This window comes from Crinia signifera, chromosome 11 (genome assembly GCF_055691185.1).
Source record: "Crinia signifera chromosome 11, ASM5569118v1, whole genome shotgun sequence".
Taxonomy (NCBI): Eukaryota; Metazoa; Chordata; class Amphibia; order Anura; family Myobatrachidae; genus Crinia; species Crinia signifera.
In genome coordinates this window covers 113,932,085-113,943,179 of record NC_139227.1, presented here as the reverse complement: position 1 = coordinate 113,943,179, position 11,095 = coordinate 113,932,085, and the positions used below count along the sequence as shown (strand labels likewise).

The following is an 11,095-nucleotide window of genomic DNA, read 5'->3' as shown; positions in this document are numbered from 1 at the left end:
TGTGTAAAGAAAAGCACAAATTCCCCACATTTAATGGTTTTGACACAAATACAATATGTGAAAGTTGCATAAAGATTTGAGGAAGAGACGGCTTTGGGTTGCGTTGGGTAATAGCAAAGCTTTCTATGGTATATATGTAAGAGTTATGGCATTCTTTACGGTTCTGTATTTGGAAATAATGTATATGCTCATTGACTTGGGAGAAGAAGGTTTGATGGCTTACAGGGTTCCAAAAGCCAAGGTCTCTAACCAGAGTGATCAGCCCCAAGGTGCTTCAGTTACATCGGGAGTCCCTAGTGAATGAGGAGTCTGCTTGCCTGACCAGTGCCCTTTTCACACCATGAATGGAAATCCACAAAAAACTTATTGAGACTTATTTTCATGCAGAGTCCCTGTAATCTGTTACAATTCCTCAGGGTGCAGTTACCTGGGGACGACAGAGATGCTCATTTAGGATTTAGGCAACAAGCTATCACTTTTTGTGGTTCTGTGATTACCGCCAAGAGTGGAAAAGAGCAAATTGTCTTGGTAGAACAGACACTGGTACAGGAACAGTCACTTGATGCATGGTTGCCTACCTGACCCTCTCCATGTTCCTGGTAATGTATGATTGCCAGCACCTGTGGGAGCTAGGTAATTGACAAGAAAGGTGTCACCACAGGTGATGACAATCCTTCATTACCAGGGAAGCCCAGGAATAGAGCATTGTATCCCTGAAGGAGAGGGTCAGGTAGGCAAGTAAATGGGTCATTTTTAGGATTGTTTCACTCTGAAAAATGACTTCATTACACCACACGAGAGAACAGGTCTCTATAAAATTTTAATAAGCCAGTGTCCATCTTCCAGTCCCTCTGCAGCACAGATATACATTCCTATATGTACTAAGAGCAATGTCAAGAAAAAAAAACCCAAGAGAGATGCAGAGTCCGTTTCCAAAATACCCGCAAAACCGTTTTTGTCTCTGCGGGAAATACAATATCTAAGCTGCGACGGTGAGACGCTTTTCTCTTTCCTTTTATGTAGGAATCCCGAGGTCTGCTCTGTGGGATTAATGTGATACAGGTCGGTGGAAGAACACTGTGTCCTGAACACAAAGCTATTTAATGTAGAGCGGTGATGACAGTACTTCCTGGCATCTCATCTCCGTTCGTGCATTGATTTCAGGCTAAAGGCTGGGGCTTATGTTTGTTCAGTATGTCGCCCAGGATTGAGTCATAGTAGGGACTAAACACCATTTTGTTATAATTGACAAGACGCAGAAACTTCAAGGCCATCTCCTCCAGTTCTTTTTGGATGGGTCCGAGTCCTCCAGGTAACACAGGAACAGATTTCTGGTTGGTGGCGGACAGGTAGCTCAGCAAAAACGTCTGTATCCTGGAATCTGCAAAAAGCCAAGTAATCATATTACTGTAACCGATCAGAACTGGGCTCTGTGCAAACAGCCTCCTAGACTATTGGAGTAGTTCTGATATTCCCTATATGCAGCTATTTTGTATTGTGAACATTCACTTAAATACAATTGGAAAGCTGATGTAACAGATGCCTGCATGGTCAGAGTCACTGGGTAGGGTTACCCCTGGGTCTGGTTGCTCTGGGGCTTTGCTACTGTCAACCTAATCATCCCTCCCAGTCTATTTCCCAATGCGAGCCCCAATGTTCTAAAGCCTATACCATAGCAACAACCAGCATACAACCGGAGAGTGCCTGCTACTGTGCTCCATGTCCAGCACTATCCAGGCCTATGGACGGAGCTACAAGTACCCAGCATTCGCCTGCAGAGTGCCTGCTCCTGTGCTCCATGCCCAGCACTATCCAGGCCTATGGACGGAGCTACAAGTACCCAGCATTCAACCGCAGAGTGCCTGCTACTGTACTCCATGTCCAGCACTATCCAGGCCTATGGACAGAGTTACAAGTAGCCAGCATTCACCCACTGAGTGCCTGCTACTGTGCTCCCATGTCCTGCACTATCCAGGCCTATGGACAGAGTTACAAGTACCCAGCATTCACCCGCAGAGTGCCTGCTACTGTGCTCCATGCCCAGCACTCTCCAGGCCTATGGACAGAGTTACAAGTAGCCAGCATTCATCCGCTGAGTGCCTGCTACTGTGCTCCATGTCCTGCACTATCCAGGCCTATGGACGGAGTTACAAGTAGCCAGCATTCACCCGCAGAGTGCCTGCTACTGTGCTCCATGTCCAGCACTATCCAGGTCTATGGACGGAGTTACAAGTAGCCAGCATTCACCCACTGAGTGCCTGCTACTGTGCTCCATGTCCTGCACTATCCAGGCCTATGGACGGAGCTACAAGTAGCCAGCATTCACCCGCAGAGTGCCTGCTACTGTGCTCCATGTCCAGCACTATCCAGGCCTATGGACGGAGCTACAAGTACCCAGCATTCACCCGCAGAGTGCCTGCTACTGTGCTCCATGTCCAGCACTATCCAGGCCTATGGACGGAGTTACAAGTAGCCAGCATTCACCCGCAGAGTGCCTGCTACTGTGCTCCATGTCCAGCACTATCCAGGCCTATGGACGGAGTTACAAGTAGCCAGCATTCACCCGCAGAGTGCCTGCTACTGTGCTCCATGTCCAGCACTATCCAGGCCTATGGACAGAGTTACAAGTAGCCAGCATTCACCCGCAGAGTGCCTGCTACTGTGCTCCATGTCCAGCACTATCCAGGCCTATGGACGGAGCTACAAGTAGCCAGCATTCACCCGCAGAGTGCCTGCTACTGTGCTCCATGTCCTGCACTATCCAGGCCTATGGACAGAGATACCAGTAGCCAGCATTCACCCGCAGAGTGCCTGCTACTGTGCTCCATGTCCAGCACTATCCAGGCCTATGGACGGAGTTACAAGTAGCCAGCATTCTGTCACAGAGTGCCTGCTCCTGTGCTCCATGTCCAGCACTATCCAGGCCTATGGACGGAGCTACAAGTAGCCAGCATTCTGTCACAGAGTGCCTGCTCCTGTGCTCCATGTCCTGCACTATCCAGGCCTATGGACAGAGAGACAAGTAGCCAGCATTCACCCGCTGAGTGCCTGCTCCTGTGCTCCATGTCCTGCACTATCCAGGCCTATGGACGGAGAGACAAGTACCCAGCATTCACCCGCAGAGTGCCTGCTACTGTGCTCCATGTCCAGCACTATCCAGGCCTATGGACGGAGTTACAAGTAGCCAGCATTCACCCGCAGAGTGCCTGCTACTGTACTCCATGTCCAGCACTATCCAGGCCTATGGACAGAGAGACAAGTACCCAGCATTCAACCGCAGAGTGCCTGCTACTGTGCTCCATGTCCAGCACTATCCAGGCCTATGGACGGAGTTACAAGTAGCCAGCATTCACCCGCAGAGTGCCTGCTACTGTACTCCATGTCCAGCACTATCCAGGCCTATGGACAGAGAGACAAGTACCCAGCATTCAACCGCAGAGTGCCTGCTACTGTGCTCCATGTCCTGCACTATCCAGGCCTATGGACGGAGTTACAAGTAGCCAGCATTCTGTCACAGAGTGCCTGCTCCTGTACTCCATGTCCAGCACTATCCAGGCCTATGGACAGAGAGACAAGTACCCAGCATTCAACCGCAGAGTGCCTGCTACTGTGCTCCATGTCCAGCACTATCCAGGCCTATGGACGGAGTTACAAGTAGCCAGCATTCACCCGCAGAGTGCCTGCTACTGTGCTCCATGTCCAGCACTCTCCAGGCCTATGGACGGAGTTACAAGTAGCCAGCATTCACCCGCAGAGTGCCTGCTACTGTGCTCCATGTCCAGCACTCTCCAGGCCTATGGACGGAGTTACAAGTAGCCAGCATTCACCCGCTGAGTGCCTGCTACTGTGCTCCATGTCCTGCACTCTCCAGGCCTATGGATGGAGTTACAAGTAGCAGTTCCTTGAAAGCATACTCTATTATCAAAATCATCGACTCCGGCTAAGCAAAGCCACTACCATTGTCCTACCGGCCAATCAACTCCTAACTGCCATTTTACAGGATGTGTTAAAAAAAAATTACAGAAGCTGATTGGCTGGTACTTTATCTCCACCCACTTGATCTCTCCCTCTAAGGCTTAGCCCCGAAATGGACCCCAGAATAACAAATAACGTTGGGAACATTTTTTAAAACAGATGCATCTGTGACACGTTGCCCATAGCAACCTTTCAAATTCTAATATGTTATAGAAAATTTCTGTGAATGACCTAGAAACTCATTGGTTACTATGAGTAACACCTCCACATATCCTGCCTTACAAGAGAGATGTCATCAGACATCCCAAAAGGTAAAGAACCCATTTCGACCTTTTGCTTGTGTCAAACCTTTGTCAATGTTGACCAATTAAATCGACCTAATGATACACACTCCCCTTGTTCCACAACTGAACACACAGTTCTGGATGGAACATCCGAGGACATGCCGCACGCGGGACATCCAAGTGTCAGAGGCCCAAACAGAAATAGACGTTACCTATTAATCGGTGTATCTGGTTGGACGGAGATGAGGAGCTCAGTATTTGTCCTTTAAGGCTTTCCTCTTTCTCTGTGGAGAAGGGCGTGTAGCCATGGTGGCTGAGGCAGCTGTTCACCTCCACACATATCTTCTCCCCCAGCGTGGCCAGGGACTCCGCTGTATTCACACAGCTATACAGAGAGCAGGAGAGAGAGGGCAAGTGTTAGTAGGCTGGATGAGACCGAGCAACAAAAACATTAGGATCCTGATGCAACATCACTCGGAACGGGGCAAATTCAACCCCAGTTCCGATGTTGGGGGTCTGCGCAAGCGTGTATTTGCGCATGTGCAGACCCCGGCAACAACCGAGCTGTTCATTGTAGGGAAGGACCGGCCAGGGGTGGTGACATCACTGGACCATGGGAACGGCCGGCGTTCCTATAGGGGTTGTGGGCTTGCCAATGGCTGCCTGTGGAGGGGCGGCTGACGTCATGGGATGTCCTCGTTGCGCTGGTAAATAAATGTCTGTTTTCACAGACTTCTATGTGCGGAGGCAGGAGAGATGAATCGATGGTCAGCGAACATTTAATGATTTCCCCCGCTACACATCCCAGCATGCCTTGCACAGTTTTAGCATTCCCTAATAGCAAAACTGTGGCAAGGCATGCTGGGACTTGTAGTTTCACAACAGCTGGAGGGTCATAGTTTGGATATGGAAACCATCTTTGCCTGGTTACACATAGAAGCCTTTTTGGAAAAAAAAGGTTGGAGCCAAAGTGATATTAATGTGAAATCTGCTCGTGGGACACCAGTTACATTACACCAAGGAAAAGGTCCATTGTGTATTACCAGCCTCACAGATGACGTCAGCGGCTAACACTCCACCAGAAAGGGTCTAGTGCAACCACTGAAGCGACAGCAATGTCTACGCATCATGGCCAAGCATTGGTGTCACCAGTCTACTCACGGTGTCCCCACTCCCTTCAGTAACAGCCTGATGAGACTCTTCATTCTGTCCACAAAGCCAGGAAGGCCGGAGACGGCAGGACCTGCAGCATTGTGTATGATCAGGAGCAGTGTTCCCTGTAGGGTGAGCTGTGTCAGCTCCAACTTCATCTCCTGGAACCTGATCTGGTCCATGACCACCGTCTGGAGGAGCAGGACACAGCGGAGGTTTAAAAAAGGTTGTTAAAAATAAACTTAAACAAAATTTTTAAAACTAAGCTTCTGCATTCACCTATACCAGTGTCAGATCATACTCTGTCTTCAGGACCCCACACAACTCATGTTTTCCAGGTCAGGAAAATTATCTAATTCAGTTCCGGACCAAATAAAACCAACATATTTTGGGGATCCCTTGGACTTTGCATCTGCCCCCCAAACCCTGAACGAGGTAACAGCATGCTGAGACTAATATCTTAGTCCCAATGAGCACCACAGTAGTGACGGCTTCCTTGGATATTCTGGGAGCCACCTGTAGGCAGGAGGAGACACTCCTGCATTCCCATGGGGGATGGAACATGAGCCGGGGAGAAACAGGGGATGAGCTGTACAATGTTGCCTGGATTATTACAGCCCTCTTCCGCATGGTTTTATACTGGGCTGTGGTATACATAAAAGTCTTTTTTACCTAATATTTCGAGGAATCGAATTTGGAAGTTACCTTTTCAGTACAACCCAGAAAGTGATTGTCCCAGTGTACCCCACTGGTCTGCAGAGAGTGATAAACAGGAGGGTACAACAAAAGTTTTACTTTCATGCACTCGTCCCATCTTCTAGTTACTGGTTAATGCTGGTAGTACTAGTTCATCTTCAAAAGGCATATATAAAAGACTAGTTAAAAGTCTGTCAAAATGACATCTTCTGCAATGTACTTTCACTTTGAGCTGTGGCAGTTTTTAGCCCAAACTTCACCCCACCCCCTATTTGCTCCTACCCCCAATCTGTTTTCGCAGCTCCTTCTCTCCATACCCAGAAAGTTTGAAACAGATCAGTGTCCCTGCAAAAATTGCTTTCACCTTCTGTTAGGACATCTTTTAGCACCCAAAAGGAGTAATTTGGTCTGTCCAGTGGCCTCTAGTTGTCAGTGGTGGTACTTCACCTCTTAGCGGTAAGGAGTAGTTAGGTCATTGGTCATACCTCTGGGAATGGCCTGTCGTCATGGTCCCAAGTGAGCAGTCTGATGTAGGCGTGATTTAATACGGAGATGGGACACAGCGACCCATCAGCTGCCCCCTCCGATACAGAGCCCTTGGCACTCAGATCATCAGCTGCTTCCTGAAGCCAATTAGTGGCATATTCCAAGAACTCTACCAACACAGAGAAAGGTCAAAATAATGAATTTCAAACAGTTTCAAGGGAAGAACAACAGAAATGTACATCATGTAGACACGTGTTTCGCAGCCTTATTGTCCTGCAGCACTATGTCAGAAGCCAGACACTGCCGGGTACATTTAATAAAGGTTCTAAAAATGTAAAGAAGTCAGATTCTGTCTATTATTTCCCAATTATATCCTAGAAAATCAAAGATAGAATCTGATTGGTTGCTATTGGCAACACGACCGCTTTTCATTTTTAGAACCTTTAATACATTTACCGCTGCACCTCTCTGTTATTGACAACCTTGCTTTCCATTAATGAACGCACAGTCTGTGGTTTGCTGCTGGACTCTTCTCGGGTCATGTCCGCGAATGTCACATGCTGCACTGCAGGTGTGGCAGATGTAACACGTGCAGAGAGTTAAATTTGGGTAAGTCATGTTGTTTCTGCGCAGTGTAAATACTGTCTGCTTTAGTCTTACATTGCAATTTAGATTTCAGTTACAACACATCCCAACCAAATCTAACTCTCTCTGTACATGTTACATCTGCCCCAACAGCAGTGCAGCATGGTTTTGTCCATTTGAGAAAAAAAAAGCAGCTTTGTGATCAGGTCTGAATGACCCCTTTTTCCGCTTTATATTGCTACATTAGGCACAACTGAGATCCTGAAACACAATGGCTTCTCTCCAAAGAAAGTATTTCTGTTCCACAGCAATTCTGGATAAGACTGAGTCAATGATTGTTCTGTAATTACTGTGTGATTAAAATTTTAAATGAAAGAAAACAGAACATAACGATCTGTTGTGTCCCTACAGAATCCACATATCAGCCAGCACGCTCCATTACAACCACTGTGGATGAGAACACCCAATAACGCGTCATCAGGTGTCCCATTGTCTTGTTCGGGATATAGCAATATTGCCTAAAATATCTTTAAAAAAAGTTAAACAAATATAAAAACCAGATACAGATCAGAGGGATGGGTACTTGTGTATTATCAGGGCGCCCGATGTAATGTAAATCGTTTACGATATCGCATCCGATTTATCGGCCGATTCGATCTGCGATGCAATTTAGCGGCCGATTTGCGTCCGATTTTCGGCCATTTCCTGCCAATTTGCATGCTATTCCATCCTTGCACACCCCCAGGTACTATGCGATGCGATTTTTGGGAAAATGCCCCTGATTGTACAATTAAATATCGCATAGCATTGCATGCCAGCAAGTAGCATGCGATGCGATTTGCAATGTTAAATGCATCCCCATTGTCAATGACACCCCCACTATCAACGCCAACCCAAAGCGTGGCGAGTGGCGGCGGTACGCGTCCTCCGACCTTTTCATACCCCCACTATCCACATTGGCGTGGAGTTGATTTTAGATAGTGTGGCGAGCCACCGAGCCCGAAGCGTGGCGAGCGGACGCAGATTACTTTACATGTATTCCGCGTCTGCTCGCCACGCTTCGGGCTCGCCACAATATCTATAATAAACTCCACGCCAACGTGGATAGTGGGGGTATGAAAAGGTCAGAGGACGCGTACCACCGTCCCTCGCAGGCTCGCTGCGCTCGCCACACTTCGGGTTGGCGTTGATAGTGGGGGTGCATTTAACATTGTAAGCACCCATCAGGGTGCTTGTACAATTAAAAATCGAATCGCATTGCATGCGATGCGATGCACTACGATGGAAATCGGGGGTGTGCAATGATGGAACAGCATGCAAATCGGCCGAAAAACTTGAAAAATCGGCCGCAAAAATCGCATCCGATTTTTGCATGCGATTTTCAGCCAATTTCGCGGGCGCCCTGATAATACACAAGTACCGAGGGATGTGTTCCCTGACAGTATGCCGGCTGATGTTCCCGATATGATGCGGTGGTACAACGGATCGATGTGCCAGGTTATGCTGCATTTGCCAGCATGGCATTGTTAACTATATCTTCTGAATGACCATGCAGTAGGCCAACCAAAAAGATATCGTCAACCTACGGGAGTGCACAATTGGGGGTACACAATGCACAATTGTTCATTCTGATTTGTGCTGTCGTTATAGCCACACCATCACATGACCACTTTCAGTATACCAATCCCCCATTACTCTACATAACTTTGTATATGCAAAGTGGGTGGTGTCATACTTTCTGCGCTATGGGCCCGATTCAGACCTGATGACAGCGCAAATTTGCTCTCAAATGGACAAAAACATGCTGCACTGCAGGTGGGGCAGAAATAACACTCGCAGAGAGAGAGAGAGAGTTAGATTTGGGGGAGTTATTTTGTTTCTGTGCAGAGTAAATACTGGTAAACACTGCAATTTAGATTTCAGTTTGAACACACCCCACCCAACTCCAACTCTCTATGAACATGTTACATCTGCCCCACCTGCAACCCAGCATGGTTTTGTCGCTTTGAGAAGTAATTTGTCCTGCAATCAAGTCTGAATCAGGCGAGATGTGCCTGACTGAGATGCACATTATTTCGATATTCATGCAGTTGGCGGATGCCGTAAGTACTGTGCATGCGCCTGAGTCACCCTGCTCTGAGACGCAGAATGAATTTCGATGCAGGGAGTGTGGTTTTTAGGTGGTGTTCCTGGGAAGTAACAGGGGGGTGACTAGATGGATCTGGTCGAGTCACTGATAGCGGTTGGGTCTAAAGACAAACCCCTACTCACACAGGATGCCACCCTCAAGGCCCCCATACATTAGGCCGACTTGTCCTTAGGACAAGTCGGACCCAATTCTCCTGTGAGCCGCTCGGGAGCTCCCCGGGAGGCTCACACACAATTTGGCACTTGATGAGCCAAATTTGACATGTGATAAATCGCTTGCGATTTATCACATGTCGGGGCGCAGGGGGCGGGCGGTGAGGGTCAGGGGGCGGCGGTGCTCTTATCAGGGGGAGCAGTGGGGCGGGCAGCGGGTCCCTGAGTGCTGACCTGGCCGGGCGGTGATGATCGGCACAGCAGCGCTGCGGGACGGGCAGTGCAGTGGCGGGTATTAGATTTTAAAATACCTGTCAAATGACTGGCCGTTCTCTGATTGGCTGGCTGAGAGCTCAGCCAATCAGAGAACAGCTAGTCATTTGACAGGAATTTTAAAATGTAATACCCGCCATTGCGCGTCCTGTCCCGCAGCGCTGCTGTGCTGATATCTATGATCATCACCGCCCGGCCAGGTCAGCACTCCCCGGCGCCGCCAGCTTAGCACTCAGGGACCCGCTGCCCGCCCCACTGCTCCCCCGGTTGTCTGCATGCATATGCCTGTCAGGTGGGCAGGCATATGCATACAGGGAGGTCGGACGTGATCGTATGTACTGACCGTCCAACCTCCCTGATCCGGTCCGATGCGCACGGGACCGCGCATCGGATCGGATATCACACACCTGCGATTTTGGGCCGATTTCACCCGATTATCGGCTCAAAGTGCCGAAATCAGATGAAATCGTCCCAAAATCGCATAGTGTATGGGGGCCTTCAGTCGGAGAGATTACGCCAGCACATTTCAATGGAGCGTGTAAAGGACCACTGCGATTGGGCGCCTTAGTATATTTGGATAAAGACACGGCGGCACCAAAAGATTTAGCTACGGACGTATCGGCGTGGACTTCTGTGGACTCTTTTGAAGGTTGGATACATCTCTAATGGGTAAAGAAAGCTGGTCAAATCTCCCTACACCAGAGAATAGAACAAGCATTGTAGAGGTTTGTGTTGTGTCTTTGTAATGCAACATATTAAACACTAGCTAAGCCCGCTCAAAGCAAAAGCTTCGAAAGCTAGTCTGCTACCTTCTGTGTTTGTGCATGTGTGAGAAAGAGATGTAGTTTCATTCCCTTTCAGCAGTTGGCAGTTTTTCGGAGACTCACGGACACTAGACATATATGTAGATGATTCTAAGGGGCAGATTTATTAAGCTTGGAGAAGAGATAAACTGGAGATAAAGCGGAGAAAAGGTAAAAGGAGATAAAGCACCAGCCAATCAGCTGTGTTTGAAAAAGACAGTTGGGAGTTGATTGGCTGGTGCTTTATCTCCTTTTACCTTTTCTCCGCTTTATCTCCAGTTTATCTCTTCTCCAAGCTTAATAAATCTGCCCCTAAATCTGTAAGAAATAACTTAACTCTTCCAATACATCGGGGTCATTCCAGTTAGGTGTGAGTTTTTCATGAAATTCACTGACAAATACACGCTCAAGATTTCTCCAATCCAATAAAGGTGTCTATCTGTGGTACTGGCTGCAAGGGTTTTGCGAACTGTCTGCCAATGGCGATGTGAGAGAAGTGCATGAAAAAGTGGCGACACTTTCCTGGACCCACAAAAAAAT

General features: G+C 48.2%; 1 protein-coding gene and 1 long non-coding RNA gene across 3 annotated transcripts in view; both read right to left on the bottom strand.

Annotated features, from left to right (window-relative positions):
- The window catches only part of LOC146045472 (uncharacterized), a 365,523-nt gene continuing 354,428 nt past the window's right edge, over nucleotides 1-11,095 (bottom strand). Inside the window, exon 2 of the long non-coding RNA XR_014465439.1 lies at nucleotides 1-578. This is a non-coding gene — a long non-coding RNA (uncharacterized LOC146045472). The remainder of the gene's footprint in view (nucleotides 579-11,095) is intronic.
- The window catches only part of TCP11L1 (t-complex 11 like 1), a 43,744-nt gene continuing 33,450 nt past the window's right edge, over nucleotides 802-11,095 (bottom strand). For both annotated transcript variants that reach the window (XM_083164306.1, XM_083164307.1), the window contains exons 7-10: nucleotides 6,593-6,762; nucleotides 5,421-5,602; nucleotides 4,472-4,644; nucleotides 802-1,381 (exon numbers count right to left, since the gene is read on the bottom strand). In XM_083164306.1, the coding sequence (XP_083020432.1) occupies nucleotides 1,161-1,381; nucleotides 4,472-4,644; nucleotides 5,421-5,602; nucleotides 6,593-6,762 (746 nt within the window). In that variant the 3' untranslated portion in view covers nucleotides 802-1,160. The remainder of the gene's footprint in view (nucleotides 1,382-4,471; nucleotides 4,645-5,420; nucleotides 5,603-6,592; nucleotides 6,763-11,095) is intronic.